Source organism: Anticarsia gemmatalis, chromosome 4 (assembly GCF_050436995.1).
Source record: "Anticarsia gemmatalis isolate Benzon Research Colony breed Stoneville strain chromosome 4, ilAntGemm2 primary, whole genome shotgun sequence".
Classification (NCBI taxonomy): domain Eukaryota; kingdom Metazoa; phylum Arthropoda; class Insecta; order Lepidoptera; family Erebidae; genus Anticarsia; species Anticarsia gemmatalis.
The window spans coordinates 6,865,099-6,891,227 of record NC_134748.1 but is presented as its reverse complement, the minus strand read 5'-3'; the positions used below and the strand labels follow the sequence as shown (position 1 = coordinate 6,891,227).

Sequence of the window (26,129 nt, the reverse complement as noted above, 5' to 3'; positions counted from 1 at the left end):
CTTTATTAAAAAAATACGAGCAATTTTAAATAATACGATCTCTATAGGTGCACGCTCTACTGTCTTTACATAAATAATATATGCACATGCAATTACATGCATTCACCCAAGTGTTTTAAAATCAGTTTGTAAGTGATGACAAATATTGATATTATTGATATTATTTGATATTAAATAATCGCAGATTATTTGGGAAAACCTAAGCTAACACTAGAAAAATATTGACACGACTTGATAAGATTTAATTAACTAATCGTCTGTCTATTGCACTAATGTACTTACTGAATGAGGTCAATCGCCTCTTTTAATATCGATTGAAAATATTTAAATTTTGTGCTACAGACGACCTACGCTACATGCTCATGACTTTACTTTTTCTTATGAATATTCTGAATTCATTGCGCAATATATTTCGCGAGACCAAAGTCTAACTACAATAAAGTTTTACCGACGAAAAATGTGTATTCTGATGTATTGTGCTCAATTAAATTATACTCAGATAGACACTTGTATTAGATAACAAGATATCACATTAAATTATCATTTGAAATCAAAAGATAAATAGTTATTGTGGCCAGTGTTCAATATTCACGCGTGAAAAGACAATTTTCTGTTTTACACCATTCTAATAATATCTAGCTTTGCACACTCTATTTGCATGATATCTATCATTATCTTAGAAGGTTAAGGAAATCTATAATAGGGAAGGGAAAACATGTGTTACGTTTTATTTATAAATCTTTTAACTTCTGCACACAACTTCGTCTGCTGATAAGATTTTCTGTCATGAAATGTAGCCATTGGTAATTTTTGCGAGAAAACTATGAATGAAACATGTCAAAACATTGATGAACATTACTTCACAGCTATTTAGAACCAAAAGTATTACCTCTTCGAGCCTCATATAAACCATTATTCGCGTAGTAATGAACTAACCGACCGAAGTCCAAACCGTGCCTGTTTAATACTAGCGAAACAGCGTTAGATATACAACTATACGTAATATAACGTAGACTTCGGCCTTGGCAGTGCTATTCTCGCACGGTGCGTCACTGCGATAGGTTAGCTCTAACTGTTTGTGTATTAATATTACGCTAATTTGCGTAAAAATTATATTACAGTGAAACAGAAATCATAGATTATTAAATTATTTTCAAGTGTACAACATATTCTTTTTGTTGTTGTGTTATAAAATATGCTACATTTAGCATCAAAGGGCTTAATACTTAACCTCTAAGAGTGCAAAATAGTGTTGTGGTGATTATTGAGAGCACTGGAGCGGATACGAATTCAGGAAATTGCTGTTAAAAATTGTATTAAAAGGGCATTGTTTAACTTGGCATAGATACTTAAAAATACAATTAAATCATGGCTAAAAGATTGGTCTCACATTTGTTTTTTAATACAAATGAATTGAAGTTAAAGTCGGCCCTACCCGTTCTTCATAAAAAATTACACACTCAGGTAAGCAGTTACGTATGTATTTTTATTTAATTGGAGATTTCTTTAGTGTTTTGGAGAATTTATAAAGAAATAATTTCTAGCATGACTTGACCTTTAGCTTTTTATGTTATAAAATATATGTAGTTAATCGAACTAACGTCCTTATTTATAATTTTATGACAATGTCACGGGTTCGATTACCGAATCCATTGTTTTGAAATTTCTGTAACAATATTTTTTCACAACGTGTCCATAAATAGATAACAATAAAAAAGTGCCATCTTACTAAAGTGTCTGCTCGAAACAGATGCATCAATTAACCATTATTTTTGTTTATTATTGCAGGTTCCTACCAAAGAAATCCAGATCCCAGTGAAATGCGGCCACATCTCAGCAAAGCTGTGGGGCAACAGCGAGAGCCGGCCGATACTGGCTCTACACGGCTGGCAAGATAATGCCGGCACCTGGGACCCTATAGCACCAATGTTAGCCAAAGATAGGTCTATACTAGCCATCGATTTCCCTGGACATGGACTATCGTCATGGATTCCTCCAGGTGATTATTTATCTACGATAACATTTAATTAATTTCCGCCTTGTAAATATAAATTACCTATATTAAAATGACTCATAACTATGTTAGCTCAGCATCTTTTCTTAGAAAAAATACGACCATCAGTTTATTTTATTACCTTTATCTATTTATACCTAGTTTTAGTTTTTGCTGAGCTTCAGATAGGAACTTGTCAGGTTGAACACTTGAAACACCTATCAACTTAACATTAAATATAATTCTAATTGCATTACAGGTATGATGTACTACCAGTGGGAATTGCCGAGAGTGATTTTATATCTAAAGCAATACTTCCAATGGGACAAAGTATCTATATTGTCTCATTCTATGGGTGCTATTGCTGGCATGCGGTTCTCATGTCTGTATCCAGATGATGTTGACTTCTACATCGCCATAGACAGCCTTATATACGACGACTTCGATCTAAACCTCGTGATAGACAAGTATCCAAGCCTCATGGAAAAGGGATTGATCGCACAAAGCCGTTTGGACAAAGAGCCACCTTCATACAGTTTAGAAGAAATTAAACAACTATGGCACCGTGGGACAAATAAGTCCGTTTCTTTGGAGAGCGTTCAGTACTTAATGGAACGAGGTGTCAAACAATCGAAGAAGGACCCCACCAAGTATTATATCTCACGTGACTCGAGGCTAAAGTATGTTCTGTTTAATCCAGAAAACAAGCAATTTGTAGAGGCACTCGTCAAGCGATTGAAATGTCCCACGTTATACGTAAAAGCTATAGACTCGCCGTACTCCGCTGACGAGTATTCTACATATATGCGTGAAGTAGTTGAGAGGAATAACGAGAATTTCGAATTACATTTTGTTCCTGGAACACATCACGTACATTTGAATGATCCCAACATAGTTGCGCCATTAATAACGAATTTCTTAAAAAAGCACAACTTTAGTAACGCCTAGTGACCTTAGTCTACCTAGTTAAATGCTTTTGGTTTAACCAAATAATTCGTAGAATCGTTTACGTAGCGAGTAAATACGTTATTTATTTAATAACAAATATAATAAGATAATTAAAGCATTGTCGAAATTGAGGCATCAATCATAATTCAAATAATAACTAGCATTTGTAAGTATATATAAAATACCTACACCGGGACAAGCCTTACGACTCATCGAATCGATATTAGAATCTGTCTTGTTGGCATCACAATATTTATTATTTTTACAAGTACCTGAAAAACCTGTGCATTATTATGCATGTTTTTTATTTATTTACTTTTTCTGAAGTACCACTGCCAGTATTTAAAAATTAGAAATGTTTTTCTAACACATCTATACTAATATAATAAAGCTGAAGAGTTTGTTTGTTTGTTTGTTTGTTTGTTTGAACGCGCTAATCTCAGGAACTACTGGTCCGATTTGAGAAATTCTTTCAGTGTTAGATAGCCCATTTATCGAGGAAGGCTATAGGCTATATAACATCACGCTACAGTCATTAGGAGTGGAGTAGCAACGAAAAATGTAACAAAAACGGGAAAAATTTTGACCCATTCTCTTAGGTTACGCAAGCGAAGTTGCGCGGTTCAGCTAGTTATAGATAATTTTATTAACATACTAATTTTATATCAAGGCTCCGAAATTATTGAATAGACATTCAAGATGAATTTGATCAAGGGCACTGTGTTCAAGGAATGTTAAGTTTTGGAGGCCTCACCTTTCGACTTGGTACTAAAATTTCAGTTCCTACATTCAACCTTCATACCTTAATCAATATTCAGTTGAAACCATGTACAACATTGACTATGTGATAGATGCAGCTAGTCGCTAAGTTGTACGAGTAGTTAAATGTATGACATTATGTGATTTTACATGTGATTGTATATAAATAATAACTATTTATGTATGAATGAACACAGTTTATAATAAAATAAATAACATTTTAGAAATAATAATTTATTTTATGTTACAACCTCATTGTTACATGATGTATCTATACTCGAGTTAGAACTACTAACATTATCGCAAATGTGAGCTCCTTTCCTCATTGGCAGAACTTTGAGCAATGCATCTTGCCATGGCATTCCTTCACACACCCTCAGGACTATCTCAAATACTGTAAAAATAATTTTATTAAATTATTTTACTATAGGTATATTAACAATATTATTCATAAACAATGCACAAATTGTGTCAGTGTAATTTTTCGTTTTTTTTTTTAAGAAACAATGAAGCTTTGTAATGTTACCAATTAATATTAACATAAATTAAATCTGTTGTATTTTTAAACTGTGTTTTATTGCCATAGACTGAGATATAAAAATTAAGAATTTTGTTCAGAGTAAAAAATGCTTGATATTACTCTGAATAGGTAGTGTTCGAAATGATGGTATGCCTTACCATGATCAATTGTCAAAACTTTCCTAGTTTTCATATTGATGTATTTATCTAAAGGCAGTTGGCCATGTCTTATGCCTTGTTCCACTGCTATGTTATGGCAGAGACCCTGAAAAATAAATTAAGACTGTATTATTTTTTTGTACAAAGCAAAATACTTATAATATCTATACTTATTTCTGTTACTATGATAAATAAACTTCATAGAGATAGACTACATAATTGCAAGTGTTAAACATACTTGAAATATAAATGCATTTTATGGTATAGACCTTCTTACTTACTAAGCATCTAATATATTTAAATAAGGAGATTCAGAACACATACTATGTTTAACCTTTATGGTTTCAAATGTATCAAAAATAAAAAAATATACCTTATACTGATTGTGATCCACTAAACCACCGATAATGTATGCGGTGTTCTCTTCAAATTCTTCAATTATATTTTCCGATTCACTTGTTAAGTATACTATTTTATCTTTTGGGAATATGTCCAAATATGACTTTTCTTGAAAATGAATCTGTAAAATAACAATAAAAGAAATTAAGCCCACAGATTAGCATTAATTACAACTAGCAGCCAACTGCGACTTCATCCATGGACTCTATTTTTCACAACATTGTTTATTGCAGTTCTATTCCTATTACAGTGAAAGATTTATCAGCCTTTGTCAATTAATTGACTACTCAACACCAAAAAATATTATTTAATTTAAGCCTGTAATTCCCTAGATTAGCGCATTAAAACTAATAAACGTTATATTATTAGTACAGATACTATAGCATTAAGATCCTTACTTACATCCCAATTCTCATAGCCATTATGTCGAGCCATATCACTTTTAGATTTCTCTCCAAAACTAGTAATATGAAATTGTACTGGTGTCTCAGATCTCCTATTTATAGAGTAACAACGGAGTATTTGCTTGATCACTTTAAATCTGTCTTTTTCCATCATCAGATGGTCAAAGCTAAGGTCTATAACTATAGAAGTACTCCTTTTTTGTTTTTCAAGTTTCATTTTCTTCAAAGCTTTTCTGTTCGGCCCTAAGTCAATGTTCTCTTCACGCGCTTGTCGCCTCCTTTCTTTTGCTCTAGCCTTTTCTGATGCACGTTTTTCCGCCTTACGATTTTCCCATTTGACTTTTCTAAGCCACTTGCGCATTTGATTTTTATTAAAAGGTCTAGGCAATTCATTACCTTCGTCATCCTGCAGCCCTGAGTCTATAGTTATGTCAAAAAGCGTAAACTGAGGGAAACTACTTTCGTTGGTTTCGTTGTTTTCTTTTACACAATCAGTGTCGTTTTTCTCATCCATTTCTAATGCCATTTTTTTCTAAATATTAGTCAGAGTAAAACATTACTTCTGAGACTGCGCACCTGAATGAAGTCAGTCGAAATTACCAGTTACAACTGGGTGTTAGCTCTGTCCAATTTTACTTTTACTCATAAACAGAAATTATGAAGAACATTATAGAATTTTAGGGAATAAAATAACCAATATGTTAACTTTTAGGTTATAAAATTGTATCGGTTTCGAAGACGTCATTAATGTCAATGTCAAAATTATATTTTAGAAAACTAAACGTGATTGATAGATATGATGCGTTTAGTGACCGGCTTGTTCAAAGTAAAGAAATACAAACAGCAGCACCTAATATAAATAAAATGCGGATGTGACTAATTGAGTGCCCGGTATGAACATGACATGAGCGAGTTTAGTTATTTTTGATGATTCATAGTCCCCTGGTTTGTACTTAGGTGGAATGAAGCTAAGGACTCTAACAACCCCAAGTTTATTAGTTAATCTAGTTACACAGACTTACGTTAACAGGCTAATATGCAAGTTTTATAACTACCAATCGGTTTATATCTATACTATCTATACTAATATTATAAAGCTGAAGAGTTTGTTTGTTTGTTTGATTGTTTGTTTGAACGCGCTAATCTCAGGAACTACCTACTGATCCGATTTGGAAAATTCTTTCAGTGTTAGATAGACCATCTATCGAGGAAGGCTATAGGCTATATATCATCACGGTACGACCTATAGGAGCAGAGTAGCAATAAAAAATGTTACAAAAACGGGGAAAATTTTGACCCATTCTCTCGTATGTGACGCAAGTGAAGTTGCGCGGGTCGGCTAGTTACCTATATTTGACTCTAACTATAGGTCGTTTAACTAAGTAGGTAGGTATACCTACCTAGTTAAACGACCTCGACCACGACGATCATTTATATCGTACTTAAACAAACAAAACGTTTCCACTTATACATTTACATTACATTGTGATCATTGGTCTGATTCTGATCACAATACTTTTTGCAGCCTAACAAACCACTGATAACATTGAACTCTGTTTTGATCCCTCTGATAGAGACTAACTTTCTACTAAAATATGTACCCACTTACCTGTAATTTAAGCCACATTAACAGTACTTTGATGAAAGCAAATTAATTTATTATGAACGAAAGAATGTGACCTTTTTTTCAACAGCCACTAGGCGCAGATCAACTAAGATGAACCTTCGTAAGTAAATTGATTGGCGTGAAAGGATATTTTCTTTGTTTCTAACTATAATATAATAGGAAAAAGTGAAAATTACATCTACATCGCGCATTTTAATTATCTTACGAGTTAAGATATAGTCACCGTGTGTTATCATGCCTCTTGATTGTCTTATTTAATAAGCAAATCTAGTCGCAGAATCTTGTACACACCTACCTACTTATAAGTATTCGATTACAACCAACTCTGACTCACTGACTAAGTATCTATTTTTCTTACCTACTATAAAATTAGATCAAGTAAGTATATCAATGTACAGAAAGAAAAATTGAGACATGTTTTTGATGATGAGAATAAGTTACTGAAATACGTAACCTTTTAACCCGTTACACGTATCAACAATGCTGTATATACCTCTTCTATCTTACATATCAGTCATTCTTACGAGATAATGGCTAGTGTAAGTGCGTTATTTACTTAATATTACAGACATGTTTTATTTACTAAAATATTAATTTAAAAATAATACAATTTGTAGGAAAATTACCAACTGTGGGGTGGGTGTTTTGAGGAAGAGCCATCAGCAGTATTGGCCAGGTTGAATGATTCACTGCCCGTAGATGTCCGTCTTTTCCGTGAAGATATCCAAGGAAGCCGGGCCTGGGCTAACGAGCAGAACCTGAGTGGACACCTCTCGAACGAGGATAATAAAGCTATTCAGGAGGGACTTAATAAGGTAGATGATTGTGTCCTGACCCGACTGTACCTATGTTACTTTAAAAAATGTTTTTAGTAGAATTAACAGACAATAAGCTAACTACAGACTATAACCCTAGCTTAGACTGCTGATCACGAAGTTCAAATCTCATATCTGTTATTATATTATTTTAATAATGTAATCTTTTTGCGGAGACTTTCAGGGAAGGATAGCACGGTACTATCGCGTCGTATTAAAAAAAATACCATATTTGTAGGTAGAGCAAGATATTGCAGAGGAAATAGCCCAAAATGGCAGATTGAAGGATACTGAAGAGGACATCCATGCAGTGGTAGAGAAGCGTCTATTTAAATACGCAGGAGATGCGGCCCTCAGACTGCACACCGCTAGGAGTCGCAATGACCAATGCGCTACAGACGCCAAGCTATGGATGCTCGCGTCTCTGCCTCATTTGAAGACCAGCCTCAAAGAACTGATCACGGTATTATAAAATATCTTCCAAAGTTTAAATTAAAAATTTTAATTTATTTGATTTATTCGTTAGGTTAAAATTTTGGTATTTTAGGTGTTAGTGAACCGAGCCAAGAAAGAAATAAACATCATCGCGCCAGGGTACACGCATCTGCAACGTGCTCAGCCTGTCCGTTGGAGTCATTTTCTTTTAAGGTTTGTTTAAAGAACAAATTAAATATTCCTAGGTACCTATTACCATCTATTTATCTATCTATCTGTCTATCTATCTATTTTCCAGTACTACCCACTATTGAGTATAGGTATATCTTACCATTTCGTACCACAAAACAACATGAAAGTCTTTCATGGACGTTCTTTTTTTTAGTCACGTTTGGGCTCTCCGTGATGATGTAATACGCCTAGAAGAACAGTTGAGCAGGCTGTCACGCTGCCCTCTGGGCAGTGGAGCGATAGCTGGGTGTGCACTTTCCATAGACAGAGTGAGACTGGCTCGTAGCTTGGGATTCAAGGATGTTACTCCCAATTCTATGTTTGGTGTCGCTTCCAGGGATCACTTTGGTGCGTTAATACTTACTTACATTTTATATTTTCTAAATAAAAATATTGAAGTACACACCTAATTATTACATAGGTACGTAAGTAATTCAGTAAGACTTAGCTCTTGGAAATATGTAGGGCAGGATTACATAAATAACTTCTATATAAGATGGAGGGTAGGTACAATTATGCGTCGATCATGCTTTTAAAATACTTATTTGGTACAATTTCAGTTGAGTTCTTCAACTGGGCATCGCTATGTGGCCTGCATCTGAGTAAATTAGCTGAAGATCTGATCATATACAGCTCGAAGGAGTTTGGGTTTGTGCGATTCTCTGACCAATTCTCTACTGGATCCAGCTTGATGCCCCAGAAACGCAATCCAGATGGTTTAGAGCTGATCCGTGGGGCCGCAGGACTTCTACTTGGAGATGCAATGGCATTCAGCTGTATTCTGAAAGGGTTACCGAGCACATATAATAAAGATTTGCAATCTGACAAAGAACTTCTGTTTAGATCTTACGATCGATTGTCTGATTGTTTGAAAGTTGCTATCGGTACTATTGCTACTATGCAAGTAAGTAAATACTATGACATTCATTTATTTATTTAAAACAGGTGAAAAATATGCGAGCGTAATCCCTAATTAATACAGATGATATTCTACGACTGTTCTCGTACGTACGTTAGTCCAACTAAGTACTAACATGAAGTATGTACAAAAAAGAAGATCGTAGCGGGCCCCAAAAATCTTCTCAAGTCACACCCAATGTTCAATAACATGTCAACAGGTTAGCAGTGAAAATGCCCAGAAAGCCCTAGAACCCGGTATGCTGGCGACAGACCTGGCGCATGCTCTAGTTCGTAAAGGAGTTCCGTTCAGAAAGGCTCATCATATTGTTGGAACTGTACTCCGCCGCGCCTCGGCACTCGGCGTTGATCTTCAGAATCTACCCCATGCTGAATATTATGCTATATGGTAAGTATTTTTTTTATTACATTTACGAGATATATATCTTTATTGCGAAAGTTTTGTTCGGTCGAGAATTTTACATTCAGTTAACTGGAAATTTCATCCCTTGCCTATAGAAGACCAATCTGATTATTTTAATAATACATTGTTATCGGCAGGCGCCATAGTCCCCATAGATCCCCTTGTTTTCAGTCCATAAGCACCCCATCCCAATAGCCCAAGTAGTTTTTCCCGTTAGTTTTTCCATAGTTCCACACAGTCCGGTGATTGTCCTTGGGTGCATTTTATAGTGTAAACAGGGATAATCACCGGATTGTGACACCACACATTATTGAAAAATTAAAGCCGTCTAAAAAGGGCCTCTTCGTGTTGGCTTCGGCCCCACGCACGCCTTCCAAATGTCCGAGACTCTGTAGTCCCGAGATATGAAAGAGACGTACATAATAAATAATAATAATTATTATTATTAACAATCTGCTCATTACAAAATCAGTAAGTACACTGCCAAACCGGGAAATCGAACTCACCACTCAGTCTAAAGAAAATAATATAATATTTAATGATTACAGCCCCGAATTTGGAACCGAAGCAGAACTTAAAAGTTTATTCTCATGGGAAGCGAGCGTGGAGCAGTACACCAGCATCGGCGGCACCTCGAGAGGTGCTGTCAACCAGCAAATAGACATGCTGAACCAGTGGCTTGGCGTTGAAAGTTTCACCACAGCTTGCTAGCAGAAATAAAAATAACAATATTTTTGTCAAAATTACTATTATTGTTAATGTGGGGTATTACACAAACTTTCAAATGGTTTGTGCTACATCAGGGTACCTCATAAAAGTGAAGTATTTAACTCGGTTCAAATCTGGCGGAAGATGCCCGTATCAAACCTTATTTGTCGTATCATCGGTTCGATGCGTAAAGTTAAACGTTAATATGTTACGCGCCCATTACGCGACGTATTTGCCGTCAGATATGAACAGACCCTAAGAAGCTTTTCAGGGGGACCGTTGCGTCGCTTTGACTCATGGATCCGCCTACATTGGCGACAGATTATTTCCACCTTATATAATAAATCAATTACTACCAAATGATTTCTCATTTCTCTATTCATCAATAAACAACGTCTACACAGCCCGGCACGTGCGTATCCCTACTCGGTTACTATGTGATATTGACAATATCCAGCCTACTGCCCACCTAATGTTTGCTGTCAAAATAAGATAACACAAAGTAATAATTACATTAGGATTGGTCACGTCAATGAGGATTCAACGTTGATTAAATCCTGAGTACGTACAGAGACTCAAACAAAGCAAACAATCACGAGATAGGAGATACCTATCGAATCAACGACTGGAACTAGATTGGACTAGATAATTTGTTGTGACTAGGGCTTGCTTACAATAAAATACCTAGTGTAAAACTTATTAAAATCGCAAAGAAGAAATGTTCAGTGATACTTTACATGAGACATATGGATATGCAGAATCTTAGTTATTTTTTACTTTTTCTCATTTATTGCGTCGGGTCGTGGCGTAATCGTTAGTCGCCACACCGCTCTTTCTGCGCCGGGTGACCGTCGGTTCGATTCTCATCTGAAAAAGTTAATTATTTTGGTGTGTAGATAAATTGATTGTTTCTTTTGAAGAAGCTAATATTAATATTATTTACGACACTACTAGTACGTTCTACACATTCGAAGCATCGTCAGCTCATATTTATAAGCGTATTTTATTATCTCTTGATCCCTAAATTTTCAATGATAGCGCCGTGCACAGTGTGCGGTATTCACTATATTGGCATTAGGTGTTTTTACGACGGCTCCCACACACTAATCCTGTATCGCACTAACATACAATCACGAGCTTAACGTATGATGGCACTTAGAAAAAGCGTGGCTCATATAAATACCGAGTCGAATAAGTAGAGGAAATCAAATTCGGACTTTTCACGATGGCCGGTGAGATGAGAACATAAGAACCGGTGCACTAGACGTGTTTTTAAGTAGATAGCAGTCTAAATGCGTAAATTAAATTGTGCGTTTTCAGCTGTTAACCTCCTAGAGAATGTTACCTAACCAATAGAGCTACAAACGTTCCTACAAAAGTAATAAAACGTAAAGACAACTTAGCAAGCATGCAAAATGCGATTTGAATAAAGAAATTAATTTATTGAAAATATAAAAATAAAAACATGACGTAAGTTATCAGGTTGACAAGTGTAACGCTGGTGAAGGGTTGGTAGGGTCGCGGAGTGCGGCCCGCCATCGCCAGCTGTCTCGCGCACCGCTCCGTGGGCCGTCGCTCCTCTTCCGCCCGAGTGCGCGCCCTGCGAGGAAAAACAACGATGCTTCACCCCCCGACCACCCACCATACTTATGGCCATTTTCCGCCGCCGCTTCACACTCCATCATTACCATCGAGAGGAGCTAACGGTCTCGATAAATACGATTCACACCGTTCGCGCCTACCATTAACTCGTAGCTACCGTACAGGGAGAGTCGTTCCCTGAAAAAAGTTTCATAGCTAAATAATAAATATTTGATTCCCGCGTTGTGTGGTTCTCACAACTCAAATAAACGGATTTAAAAGTGAAACTTACGGTAAGTGCCTGCTTATATAAATGAGTTAAGTTTTAGGTTTGAAAGCTTTTTCAATAAAAAAGAATTTGGTATCGTAATTTTAAGTCACCAAATTCTTTTTTATTTCTTATATCGAACACTTAACTACTTAGGTATATGTTTGTTACGAAACGTAACAACAAAAATTGAGTTTCCTTCTACTGGATAGAGACCTTCTCAGGTGTGGACGATATTGTATATCATGCATGTGGATTAAGGTTTACGTTTTTGCAACGCTTTCATGAAATTTACCATAAAATTTTAAAGGCCTACAGGTGTGTCATAATTATGGGCATGGAAAAATTAATTGATTATGGTAAGCCGTTGCAACTTGGGCACATAATGCAAAAATGCAGCAGGTGTCAACGCTATTGAGATTTATAGATACCTTATACTTACTTTTTTTGTATGAAGAGGTTTCATAATCCCTTTGTACAAATGAACCCAATATTTATTTAATGCCAGTAACCTGCCCTTTACCGGGCATTATAAGTTTTCGGATGAGGATTAAGTTATTAAGTAATCCTGATTATGGTTAATTTTATTGTTTTTTTGTTACAGGTAGTAAATCAGAATGGTTACCCCTGTCCGTTCAATGACATTCGTGTTGGTGGCGCTGATGTTTGTATCCGAAGCTTTCACACGCGATTCCATCATAAATCCCGACATTGAACCGTACACTGAAGAAGAATTAGCTGAATTGGTACCCTACCTGACTAATGACGAAGTACGTATACAATTTTTAATAAGTAGGTATTATGTACATAATATCTATATTTATAACCAGTTGGATTTCTAATGGGCAGCGTAATAAAGTATCTATATATTCGACTTTCGAATCATCATAATTAATTTATAAAACAGATATTTTTCTATCCAATTCAATCTGAGAACAGCTCACTCGCTCAAGATCCTACCTGAATCATATTCATCGAGACTACATCACTCGTATAATTTACGGAGCAACAAGTAAACAAAAAGTTACAGCTTTGAACCTTGTAGGTAAGTCCCATCAAGCCACATTATTATTACGAAGAGTTAAAGAGTCAGTCATATAAATATTTCGCAACTATTGTTTATCTTCGAGAGGATTAAAAAAATAACATCACGCGAGAACCGCGGGTATAAGCTAGCTCTAAAATCGAATGCTTTTCCTTAACGACTTAACTGATATTTGATAACAACATGTGTTTTTGTGTGTTGATATTTAACGCGGGAAAATGCAATGTGAGGCCGATAACGCAATTATTCTATTGCTTTTACTCGTAGATGTGGTGCCCTAACCATTTAATTTACTGAATTGTTTACTTATTTATTTAGATTGTCAAATAAGGTTGTTTCCAGATAAGTGCGTTGATACTTGATTGATATTATTCGCGAAAATCGTGTAGGCCGTAAAGTTGTAAAATAAAAAAGCTACCCATATTTTGAGATTAAGGTCGGTTAAGTAGGTTCCTACTGGGTCCATTACGTTACAGTGTGGGTGATAAATATGTTATTACCACGCTATCAATATTTTGGCGGTTAACGGTTCGTTGGTGACAGAGAACGCGTAGGTAAGCGACATTTCCTCCACAATAGTTACGTCGGAAGTATATAATTAATTCGATAAGATAGTGAAAGGGTGCACTTAAGTAATTATTCAGTAGGTAGGAAATCCGAAGCTTGGTTTATTGCGGAATAAAAAAAGCCCAAAAGCCTTTAGTATTGTTTGGAACAACCTACACATAGGGTATGAATGTGTAAATAGATGTTACGAGCTTCGTTTATTATCTTATTAACGCATAAGCAGATACAAGTTGTATCTTAGACCCTCAAAAAGGTTTCCGGTTTTAACTGATCTTTTTTCTTTCAGTATATTCGCCAGGTTCACTCGATGATCGACGCGCATAAAGCGGACGTGCTGGGCGGACGGATGGTGATAGAAACCAACGCTTTGATAGACACCAAGTACAAAACGTGGAAGCGCAACGCAGACCTCATCAATTCCATTCTAGCACTGCCCAAAGGCATGAATGACGCTGGCCGCTAGTCCGCTAATATTATTTCAATAAGTCAATTAAAATTCCTTATGAAACGTATAACGGCCCAGTAGTTTATTTTTCATTCCTATCTTAGAACTTCATGATTATATTCATTTAATTGCATTCTCTGTGTCCATCTTAGCAAACGTGCACTTTTGGATCAAGGACCAAAATTTTAAACAGATTTTTGAAACTTTGGAGTTTTGAAATACAAAGAAATAATAATACAGTTTAATTTCAAAACATATATTTTATTGTACCACTTTTTTCTACAATCTACCTTCATTGAGGTTCACCACTAAACATAAGAGGTATTTACACAGTGTAACTACACAAATCGTTGAATAATAACTTGTAACATTATGTGCATTCAACATTTAAATAGCCGACACAGACGCCGTACGTTTACTTCCACAAAACGATCGACAATTATATTTTGAGCGCAGGACTCCCGATACATCAATCGAATACGATACAATGAAAAAATATTACTTTACGTTATATTTTATTTTACATGTACATCGACAATCTTAAAATGGCAAAACGTTACATTGAAATGTTTAAGTATTAGTTCATCATGTTCGTAATCTATAAGTACATCGAATAAAGTAATCATATATACAACGGCTCCCTATCGGTCCCTATTGAATTTCTGTCGTTTCGTAAACGTAGTAGTGGGACACGATTATTGCAATATACAGAATATTTATAAAAATGGCAGTTTCCTTTACATAACTCCGTGCTATCGTATAGGTTTCGTTCTAGTCTAAGCGTCGACACCGAGATGTCCGTGGAGCGGCGCTAGCAGCGCGCGCGGGCCCGGCGGCCGGGGCGGTGCTAGAACTTGAGCGAGAAGCCGGGCGCCACGTTGAGCGAGCGCTGGTGCAGCTGGAAGCCCAGCGCCTCGTCCGAGTCGGCGCGCGCGAACTGCGCGTAGGCGGCGCCGCCCGCCGGCGGCCGCGGGCTGTGCGTGGTGCGGCGGTTGCCCTCCGACTTGGCGGGCCACGTGGGGAACATCGCCGGCTCGATCGCCACCGGCTGCTCCTGTAACCACACAACATCGGTTATAACGTTTGTGCTGTATAACATCTAGCGGGTGCTACACGTTTTGTGTTATGAATAATTTATTTATTCTTATCTATTGTTGATAGTGTCGACTCGTATTGTAGCTAATCAGTAAACAAATTGCAGTTCCTAATACTTGATGCTTAATTATTTACCTTGAAATAAGCGTGTTCCAATGCAGCATCGGCGGTTACTCTTTTAGCGGGGTTGTAGGTCAAGAAGCCGTTCAATAGAGTCAGGCCTGTCTCCGACAGAAGGTCGGCGCCTATCCGTTGTCTGAGCCCTCCCGACGGGTGTTCCGCGAACGTCATTTTTTGCACGGCCGGTAATTCGTTGTAGCCTGGCCAAATACTCTCTGACGGCGTTCCCATGTCCTGCAGACAAAGGAATTACATTATACATGTAGTAATCAGTTGATTTTGTTATTTATCAATAAAACTAAAAAAAGAGTAGGATTTTCCACTGTTTTTAATAAGTTAGCTGTTTGAAACTTACCTTGAATATTCTATTTAACTGATCGACTTCAGACTTCCCAGGAAACAGTGGTTTCATGGCGATGAACTCAGCGAATATGCAGCCGACGCTCCACATGTCGATGGGTGTGGAGTATTCTTTACAGCACAGGAGCAACTCCGGCGCACGATACCATAGAGTCACCACCACGGGCGTGTACTGACGTAGGGGAGAGCCATACTCTCGTGCTAACCCGAAATCTCCAACCTTAAACAAAAAAATAACCAATTACACTACAATTCTATTAAAAAATATACATTCTTAATGGAATCTCGTAGTAAAGAATACCAACCTTTAAAACACCTTTGTGGGATAGCAATAAGTTGCTAGTTTTAAGATCTCTGTGTAGAATCCAGTTGTCGTGAAGGTGGTGAACAGCCTTCAGTAGTTGTGTCATTAGACATTTCACCTCTCCTGTGGGAATAAAAATAGAATATTGTATATCAAAAATCATGCACATGAAAATCAACACAAAGAATATAACAAACACAATGCATATGACTCGAGGGTTTTATCCTCACAGCACATTGCATGTTTAATGGTACATTGTATAAGTGAATTACCAGGTAGAAACACTTGTTTCTTGCCACGCATAGTCTCCATGAGACTCTTGAGGTCGTGCTCTACATAATCCATAACAATAAATATCTTGTCCATGTTGGAGCCCACCACGATCTCGCGCACAGTCACGATGTTGGGATGTTGACCCTGCAACATACAAGCAGATCGTGCGACACGTTAGTTATACAGTTCCAACTCAGCTTGCCTAACAGGCCGTTTGTATCATCCTTATTATAATATATATCTGAAAATGAATGCTTCACAATATTTCACTAAACAATACGCAATTATATCTAACTTATTCACTACACTTATCGTGAAAGACAAGCAAACTTGCTACTGTAACATTAAAAAATGTTACCAAAATTTAAGTGTCTATCTTTCAAGACAAGATTTCAGACTGCTGTAACGGTTCGAGCACTTCACAATGTATAAATAGTTCAACTTAATACTATGCAACGAAAACAGATGAAATCGTGAACATTTTTTCAAATAAAAAATACCAAACAACTTGTATTAAAATTTAAATCACAAGCTCTGGGTTTGATTTGGCAACAATGCTTAAAATGTTTAGCACATCCATATACTTTGATGTGTTACTAATTTTGATAGGTTTTGACATCACACAAAGACTTGATATTAAAATTATACAAAACATATAAATTGTAAATGTTTAACAAACAATTGGGTGATTAATAAATATATAAATATTTCAAAGTGATAGAATCCATCTGGCAGTAACTAGCTACTGAAAACATATAATACAGGTATTATATTCTATTTAACTCTGAAAAAAAAAACAAATATTTAACAACTAACATACCTACTGTTGGACTGATTAGCCAACATTGGATTTCCAAATTGAACATATAAGTAGTAGCAAGCTACAGTATACAGGCAAGTGAATTTTTAACCAAAACCACGTTACAGAGTCACTGATAATACACAATTTACTACAATTATTACAATGTATTGTGAAGGAAACATTTTCAGACAATATAACATAACATATTTTGTTATGTTATGAGAATGAAAAATAAAGTTTTATGACTTTTGCACACACTTTACTAAAGGAGTGCTATTTCAAAATTTGTAAATGACATCCAAAACTGAGAGAAGTGAGGATATTCCTAAATATCCCTATGATAACTTCAAAGTACGGTTTTATATTTCATTCTCAACCAACAAAATAACTTTGGTAAGTCTCATTTGTTTTGTTACAATGTTTACTTTAACCATATGCATTATGTTTTTAATTTTATAACACGCCATTTACTTTCAGTATATATTATACTCACGCACTTAGACAGGTGTAGAATTGTGAAATCAAGTAACATAACAAAATTGAGACATTTCAATGATACATTCAGTTTAATTAAATAAATGTGTTTTCAAATTGAATTATAAAGAAATGATAAAATGTTCATGTTAAATATAAATTTTGTATATCTATTTAATTAAACCACAGCCATCAAAGTTGTTATGATTATTTCAACCATTAAAATCACGCTTCTTAACTTCATTCAAAATATTAGAAACAATTTAATATTCTTTGAATAAATAGGGGTTGCGTGATTTTAATTAATTGAAATTAAAATGCAGCCAAAACGTTCTTACAGCTAGAATAATAGTACTTAATTATTGCTACTATGAAGGTAAGTATTGCGACAAATTCAAAGTACTTATCCTTAGCATAATGTTAAACAAGTCACATGTCTTGCCTTGTATTTTATCCTACTTCGGGGGTTGTAAAACAAATTAGTAAACTTTTCTCCAAAATCACTCATTAATAACGGTAAAATTTTGATATTTCGTAAGGCAGTGAAAGCAACAATTCAGTAATACGTCGACTTTCATCACCTTGAGAGAAATACTCAACAACACTTAGTACGATATTAACGCCGGAGTCCTGCTTCGTCAGCGCTTTATGCCTGGTTTAATAACAATGCATGGCTACATTTTAGCAAACAACGTTTCATTGTTTATAAATCCCATACAAGAATTTGACAAATAATATAAAATGCATACGAACATCGAAAGTTAAACCATGATAATCTTCGGTCACGACACATTTCAGTTACAACTAACTTACGTAATCACCAACATCTTGAACCCACTCTTGTCTTTTTTGAAAATATATAGTTTTTATTGCGACAAATATACATTTGTAAATAATTTATATGTAATGTTAAGCAAAGGCACTTAAATCAATAGGTACTCAAAACTTACCACACTAGACAGCCCTTAACGAGATATACACGCAAAACAACGATTTATGCTTAAAAACATTACAGGTTTTTATTTGTTAAGTACACGAAAAAATCCACCATACAAGCTTATAAAAAATGTTAACTTATTTTCTGCCGTTTAATTTGGAGAAATGGTGACCAACATTGGCAAACGATTTTGTTAAAACATGAAATTAATAGAGAAATGTTTTAAGGGCTCAAAAGTAATAAAAATCTTAATAGGACAGGGGTTGTACAAATGTAAAAAAGTTTACATTAAGCTGGATATGAGAATAAATCTGTACTCAAAAGTTTAGCCCAAATTAAACAAGAAGTCTTCATTCAGTCTATCTAACATCGATGTACTTATCAAAGAAAAAGATGCACATCGTTATTAAACACACGTTTCGCCTTATAAGCTACGGTATTATGACGTTGTCTAGCATTTTCTTACACATCTTGTGCATAAAAATCAAAAGCTCATACCAATACGTATTTGTGAGCCAAAAGACAGAATTTAACCTAAACTGTGTGTACCAATCATTTACAGCACTCTCTTCTTGAAACTTGTTTCCATTATACTTGCTGTAATAATTTTAATTTTGTCAAACTAAAATATGAATCTACGAAAATCTAAATTGACACTTGTTTGCTACGAAAATATAAAATTGGTGTAAATTTCAAACATCTGCGCATTATGTAATGTTCATCAGGTAGTTGCGACGCAAACCCGTGTTGGTCGACGTACACCTTTTACACCTCGCGTCCTCTCTGTGGCTTGTAGATTATCATTATGCCGTCGGTCGAGGGTGACGTGGGTAGTCTATGAACAGTTACAAGCAGATAAAATCTGAAAAATACTGAAATTAGATAGCTCATAATTTGGATTATATCTTCACATTCCTCATTAAGTGGATCTTTGGTACTTTGATAGAGCATAACAGAGGTAAAGCATTCAAAAAGTCTACGTTTGTTTACTTTTTCGAAAGTTACAAATCAGTAATTTTACCAAACGATCAGCCACAAACAAGTGTCAAATTAGATTATTTTATGAAACAGCCTTTAGTTTACAAAATTAAAATAAAAACAATGTAATTTCCAATAAGTTTTTTCCAATTCACCTTCAGAACTAATAAATTAGAAATAAATACGGGAAACTGTTAGGTGAAAGCTATTAGAAGAGAAAGGACCAGCTATTATAATAATTGTGACTTTTTAGCACCCATAAAGCGAAAAGTTTTGAGTATACTAGCACCATATAAGTAGATATATGGCAATTTCAACATGGAGAAATATGTTAACTATCGATACTGCAATAATTAAATACAGTAACAGTAATATTTTAATATTGTCAATTCACCAAAGTGTCAGTGTGTCTTGGCTGATATTGACGACTTGACGTCGACGGTACAGAGTTCTCTATTTACTAAAAATAAAAAGCATCATAATAGTAAAATGCACAGCGGGTCTAATGCACGGCGAAAATTGTAAAGGTTATGATACCTTTTTTATGACCGATTTTCACCGCGCGTGACACCCGTTGGGCATCTTAGTATTTACGTGTACAAGTCACGACAGTTAAAAAACACTAAAAATAGTCATGGTGGCTCCTTTATTTAAACAATGGGCTATTAGACTCCATAACAATTCCGCTGGGTGACATCAAAAGTAAAAAAATTGCAACTATGCATAGTTTAAAAACTTATTTAAAGTATTTCAAACATATTTCAATAATTTCGACTACAGATTGCAAACACAACTAGCTACAATCATATTTATTATAAAGCAGCTGGTTCATATTTATTTCTCAATTTTATCAAAAGTCAGAAATTATCTGTTTACCTCGTTTTGTATAACATATAGACACATTATCTAATATATTTAATTGGAAATTCTAATCTACAGTTATACTTTATCTGACTCATGTTCTCAAAACATTATAATAATGTGTTTGTTAGTATAATTCATAAGATTGAGTAATATGTTTGTACGATTTCTGAGTAATTCCAAATGAATCACTGATTTTAGTATTATTAATACTTTATCAAGCATTAACCACTTGATGCTTTACAGAATTTCTGACTTGAGGATAAATCGGTAGAAAATACATAAACCTTATTAGTTAGCTGCTTGCTTAATACAATATTTGTATTGACAGTATTGAAGCAATTCAGTGAAAGCTTAACAATATTCCCTAACTTTACCTCTTATGTTACATTGTTGCCTCTCGCGTGTCTGGTGTTGTTGATGATCTTGACATGGGTTTATATAATTAATAATACTTGCACGGATATCTTAACCTTCGATGTTCGTATTGTAAGCATTGAATATTGGAAAATTACTTTTTGCTGAGCGTCAAATTTGTAGATGTTGATACGGAATAAGAAGAAAGCATTGGAGGGTTTTTTCCCTGGAATAAATTCCTTATAAGATACTTAGGCCCGCCCTTGTTATTGAAGTTGTTACCCTTGCAATTGGGTCACACCTCTAGCACAACCCTCTTGCAGGTAAGAGGTGCCGGGCCTGTAGGAATAAAATACAAGGTATTAATGACATGAATTAACACAGGAGCCATCGAGTGCTTCACAGCTCGCGGCTCGCACACTACCTAGCATCATTATAACGAAACAATATAAAACGAAATACCTTCAAATAAAGAGCGGTGATGCATTGTGATGGCTCAAGTGAGCTTAGAGTATAAAATATAAAGATTGTGATCCTACCTTGAGTAATGTGTTTATCTCTCTCAGAGATGTGATGGGGAATCCTTCCTTCTCCTTTTCCATTTTGAGTCGTTTGAGAGCGACAATTTCCTCCGTTGTTTTGTCGCGGGCTCTGTAAACAACTCCATATGTGCCTTCCTCTATTCTATTCAGGCATTGAAACTCCTCAACGGACCGACAACCCTATAAAATGTTATTAAATAATAAATTAAATTTGCAATAATATTGATTAATACTTATAATACCAGTTTGATTGGAATTTACGGAAGATGACACAAACACACAGACATAAGAATAAAATTAGAACTGAGTGGTTTACTTTTTCAGAGAAAGTGTCTTCTCTTCTTCCTGAAAAAAAATCTTTTGATTTCTCTTATATCTAATTTTTTTAAATCATATTATCTAATTTTCTACGAAAAGTGTGAAAATGGTTCTGTACCTGTAGTGCCGGATAATATGGTGGAAGCGCATTAATGGCTTCTTCGCGCATTCTCTCTTCCTCCTCATCATCATGCTTTTCTTCTTCTTCTACAGCCTGTCCATTTTCTCCTGGAGGTGGCGGTGAAAAGGAATGTGATCTGCTTCTACTTTTAGATCTGGATAAGGACCTGGAATTTGAAATATAATATTATGAAGACAAGTATTTAATAAACACATAAATAATAATAAATTAAGAATCCTTTTTTTAATGTTTTGGCATCTGCAAACTACCATATTATTAGCTTTTACACATAAAATTGTTTGTGAAGACTGAAGCTGAACTTTGTATAAATTAAGGGAATTGCTGCTAAAAATATCTTTTATGCACAGTATAACATAGCATGAACAAAATAATTGCACAACCCACCTGCCAGATAGATTTCCAACATGTGATAGTGGGGATTCGAGTTTTATCTTAGGGCTAGGAGACTTAGATTTAGAAGGAGGCCTAGTTTTTTCATTGGATCTATCTTTTTCCTTTTCTTCTTTATCAGACTTTACTTCTTCTTTTTGAGGATTTTCCTCTTCAGATTTGGAATCAACAGCAGAGTCTGATTCAGTGCTCGAACTATCATCTTCTGTTTCACTGTTTGTATGTTCACCTGAAATTATAAATTGATAACATCAGTACTAAATATATAAAGCTCAAAAGTGACTGATTGACATAGTGATCTATCAACGCACAGCCCAAACCACTGGACGGATCAGGCTGAAATTTAGCATGCAGGAAGATGTTAAGACATAGGCATCCATTATGAAAGTATTTTAATCAATTTTACTCCTAAAGAGATAAAATATGGATAAAATGTTGTTTGAAAATTCTGTCTTAAGTCACAAACCACGCCGACGAAGTCGTGGGCAAAAGCTCATATTATAAAACCAATAAATTTTATTTAAATAATAATTAATAGCTTTAAAACTTACCATCTTCAGGTTCTGAATGGGTATCACTCTTCATTTCTACATCACTAGAGTCTGATACAGTAACTACTGAGTCCCCATAATTGGGAGAGTTAGTTGTCTTGGTTTTCTTTGATGCACCTTCATCAGGGGTTACAGAACGTTTCTTGCCACGACGCCTGTGCTCCTCCCGCCGCGCTTCTAATTCACTACGCGATTCATGCTTCCTTTTCTCTCGTTCTTTATCTTGAACAAAGCATAATTGTAATAACTATAAAAATCACTACATAATTAAAACCATGCAATATTATAACTACAAAATAATGTTTTTAAACTCTCGCGACTAGTACACATAATATTATTATAATGCAACGGGTCTTATACGCGAGTTTAGGCGTCGAAACTCGCGCCGCAAGAAGACGACGCTTAGCAGCCACATCAGTCAGCTCGTGACCACGGTCGTTGTAATGCGATCGAAACGTCGGGCAGCAAATAAGGTATCCTAACCTTTAAATTTTCAATCGCGTATAAGACCCGTTGCATTATAATAATATTATGTACAAAATAATATTAAAATAATTCAATATCATAGCTACAAAATAATACTTAAATCATGCCAAAACCATTTTTATATAATGTATGTTTAGCAAACAGAACTTTTCTCACCTGCAAACAACATTTTGTTTTTCCTATGCTCTTGATGTTTATCCAGGGATGAATGTCGAGTATTGGAGTCATATGAAGAGTGACGAGTACTTGATTTGGATTCCTTTTCCAGATAATCAGAACCTTTCTTGTTATCTTGGCTCTGAAGCTCTTTGGAAATTCTTTTATTTAGTAATCTAGTCCTTAAATCTTCCAATTCCTTATCAGCAGAGGTTCTTTCCCTGTCTCTGTTCTCTTTTTCATTGTTGTGGTTTGTATGACCCTCTTCAGCTAACAATCTCAATCTTGATTCTATTCTTTCATTATCAGACCGTTTGGGATCTGTTTCTGTATATTTATATTGTCTATCTCTGCCTAAATATGCATCCCTCTGCAGTTCCTTCTCCTTATACATTTCTTTTTCCCTGTACGCCTCCCTTGTTCTAGCGGGGTCTCTGAATGAAGTGTTTTCTCTGTACATTTCTCTCTCCCTGTAATGTTCTCGTTCTCTGTAAAGCTCCTTCTCTCTATACATTTCTTTCTCTTTGTACATATCTTTTTCTCTCATTTCTCGTTCCCGGTACATTTGTTTTTCTCTGATATCCTTCTCCCTGTATAATTCTTTGTTGTCTCTATACATTTCTTTGTTATCTCTATATGCTTCTTTATCTCTAAATGTTTCCTTGTCCCTAAATGATTCTTTATCTCTATACATCTCTTTTTCCCTATAATATTGTTTTTCTCTATAGTATTCTTTGGCCATATCTTCACGGTCAGAATTTTTATTCATTTCTCTTTTTGATTTGTCAGACTTATCACGGTCCCTGTTGAAAAAGGTTTATGATTGATCTACAATATTCCCAATGTCAGTAGGATGATAGACCTTAAAGCACATAATGTTAGATATATAAAACGTTAAATAAAGTTTTCTGATAAAATAAAGTACCTGAGAGTAAACTCAAAATAAAATTATTTGGAAGTAATGCAACTTTAAACTCTGATATCCAACTGTTATGAGTAGGTAATATACACAAAATCATATAATGTGACAGATTAGTTGTGCCAAAAGTGTTGAATCACATGAATAATATCAACACTATCAGCAACTAGCAGACTTTTGGGAAACGGCAGTATAATAAATTAACTTTTCACATCAAATTATAGCAATAAATGTAATCATTTTAGTAATTTAAATAGGGCATACTAAAATATACCTTCATTGAATACAAATAAACTATAATAGACCTTCATTTAATACTATTATATAGACTTTTAATGAATAAGTAAGTACAAAGTCTAATTAATTACCTGTAAAGATGCTTCTTTTCCTTTCTATTGTTGTCTTTATATCTATCTTTGACGGCTCTTTTATGAGCTCGTTTGTCACGATGTGATGTCCGTATTATTGCTTGGGGTGGCTTGATTACTAGGGAGTCCGCATTGTCACGATCTTCATCAGATAAACTAAAAATAAAATACATTTTACTGACTGTATATAAACAAAACATACCACTATTAACTCAGCTAAAACATCAATAACAACACAGAATAATAAAACAATATAAAATTGATGATTGATGACTGAAAGTTACAAAAGTGAAATATAGAAGCAAGTGTTGTTGAACCTTATTTTTATCAGTGGAAAACAATGTCTAATGCCACCTTGATGAGTCATCTATAATATCACCTTTGTTCATAGAATATAGTAACCCAAATACATGTAGGGCTATAAGAGCTTCACTCATTTATCACTTGCAGCGTCATTGAAACAAGACAACCATTTTCCTGATACACATGGCATTGGGTAAATCCCAATTGAGGCACAAGATACGACATAACCAGTTGGCCAAATAAGTGTGTAACTGGCTATTACATATCAACATATGCCGTTTCTGATGAAACGACTATCATTTCGTGCGTGATGTAAAACATGATCAATTACTGAACAAAATCCAAGTAGGTACGTCGAAGTATAGCAACATCAGGCAATATCACGCCCCAAAACATAATAAATACGGAAATGTAAGACACAAGAATAAAACTAAATAAATACCTGAAATCCATTTCGTCTTGAACAGGGCTACGCGCTAATTCTCCATCCTCGCTTTGATCATCTTCGTAATTACTCATAATTGAAACTAAAGAATTTGGTTACGTAGAAAATAAAAATAAAATAATAAAAGCCACAAAAATCACTAACCCGCATCAAAGTTTTAGGATTTACAATTTTACAACAAAATTATGAACTGCAAATAAAACACGACGTATAAAATTCTATACACTCACGCTCCAAGAAAGAAACGCCATTTTGTTTAGCATTGTTTTTTTCTAACAGAGTGTAAGTATTTGAAAGCTTGTCTTTTGGCGTTCAATAAATACATATCTACCACCTTATCTAGTTTTTTTGATTGTGTGCAAGTTTGTAGCTATTAATTATTGTGAGTAAGTGTTTAATTACTATATACCAACCAAAAATACTATAACTAGAATATTATTTCTGTTTGAGAAAGAGCTTTTATCTTCAGTAGTCACTTTTAATTTTTTATAGTAGGTTAGTTAAATTTATTTGTTTATTCGTTCTTTAGTTCTTAAGTTTTAGTTATATCAGTTATTATATTAGTTATAATGGGTTAAATAATATTAAAAATCTCAAAAACTAATTTTAGTTCTAATTCGAATAAATAGGTAGGTACTGTAGCAACCTACAGTACCTACCTATTTAGTCATATGTATTTTTTACAAAAATATAAATTCCAATTCATTGATTTCGAGGATTCAGA

General features: G+C 34.9%; 5 protein-coding genes across 6 annotated transcripts; 3 read left to right on the top strand and 2 right to left on the bottom strand.

The window, feature by feature from the left end:
- Positions 1–1,022: 1,022 nt before the first annotated feature.
- On the top strand, positions 1,023–4,267 carry LOC142972352 (putative serine hydrolase). The gene is made up of 3 exons (XM_076113402.1): positions 1,023–1,464; positions 1,789–1,999; positions 2,253–4,267. Exons 1-3 carry the CDS (start codon positions 1,369–1,371, stop codon positions 2,939–2,941), a joined length of 996 nt encoding a protein of 331 aa, XP_075969517.1. The 5' UTR covers positions 1,023–1,368; the 3' UTR covers positions 2,942–4,267.
- LOC142972353 (tRNA methyltransferase 10 homolog A) lies at positions 3,940–5,922 on the bottom strand. Its single transcript, XM_076113404.1, has 4 exons — positions 5,180–5,922; positions 4,752–4,898; positions 4,379–4,484; positions 3,940–4,094 (listed from the first exon to the last, which is right to left on the bottom strand). Exons 1-4 carry the CDS (start codon positions 5,705–5,707, stop codon positions 3,940–3,942), a joined length of 936 nt encoding a protein of 311 aa, XP_075969519.1. The 5' UTR covers positions 5,708–5,922.
- A 1,286-nt stretch (positions 5,923–7,208) lies between these two features.
- Argl (Argininosuccinate lyase) lies at positions 7,209–10,667 on the top strand. The gene is made up of 8 exons (XM_076113401.1): positions 7,209–7,347; positions 7,426–7,623; positions 7,862–8,086; positions 8,171–8,271; positions 8,444–8,637; positions 8,850–9,193; positions 9,408–9,595; positions 10,159–10,667. Exons 1-8 carry the CDS (start codon positions 7,339–7,341, stop codon positions 10,319–10,321), a joined length of 1,422 nt encoding a protein of 473 aa, XP_075969516.1. The 5' UTR covers positions 7,209–7,338; the 3' UTR covers positions 10,322–10,667.
- A 1,356-nt stretch (positions 10,668–12,023) lies between these two features.
- Pdf (Pigment-dispersing factor) lies at positions 12,024–14,361 on the top strand. Its single transcript, XM_076113967.1, has 3 exons — positions 12,024–12,192; positions 12,772–12,937; positions 14,066–14,361. The coding sequence occupies exons 2-3, from the start codon at positions 12,785–12,787 to the stop codon at positions 14,240–14,242; spliced, it is 330 nt and encodes a 109-aa protein (XP_075970082.1). The 5' UTR covers positions 12,024–12,192; positions 12,772–12,784; the 3' UTR covers positions 14,243–14,361.
- A 103-nt stretch (positions 14,362–14,464) lies between these two features.
- Pitslre (cyclin dependent kinase 11B pitslre) lies at positions 14,465–25,665 on the bottom strand. 2 transcript variants are annotated; one of them, XM_076113399.1, is made up of 12 exons: positions 25,403–25,665; positions 24,658–24,813; positions 23,371–24,173; positions 22,729–22,950; positions 22,172–22,406; positions 21,764–21,932; positions 21,325–21,507; positions 16,376–16,520; positions 16,105–16,226; positions 15,795–16,019; positions 15,455–15,673; positions 14,465–15,278 (listed from the first exon to the last, which is right to left on the bottom strand). In XM_076113399.1, exons 1-12 carry the CDS (start codon positions 25,477–25,479, stop codon positions 15,072–15,074), a joined length of 2,763 nt encoding a protein of 920 aa, XP_075969514.1. In that variant the 5' UTR covers positions 25,480–25,665; the 3' UTR covers positions 14,465–15,071. The 2 variants fall into 2 exon arrangements, with proteins under 2 accessions (XP_075969514.1, XP_075969515.1); XM_076113400.1 differs by having other exon boundaries at positions 22,729–22,944.
- Between the last annotated feature and the right edge of the window lie 464 nt (positions 25,666–26,129).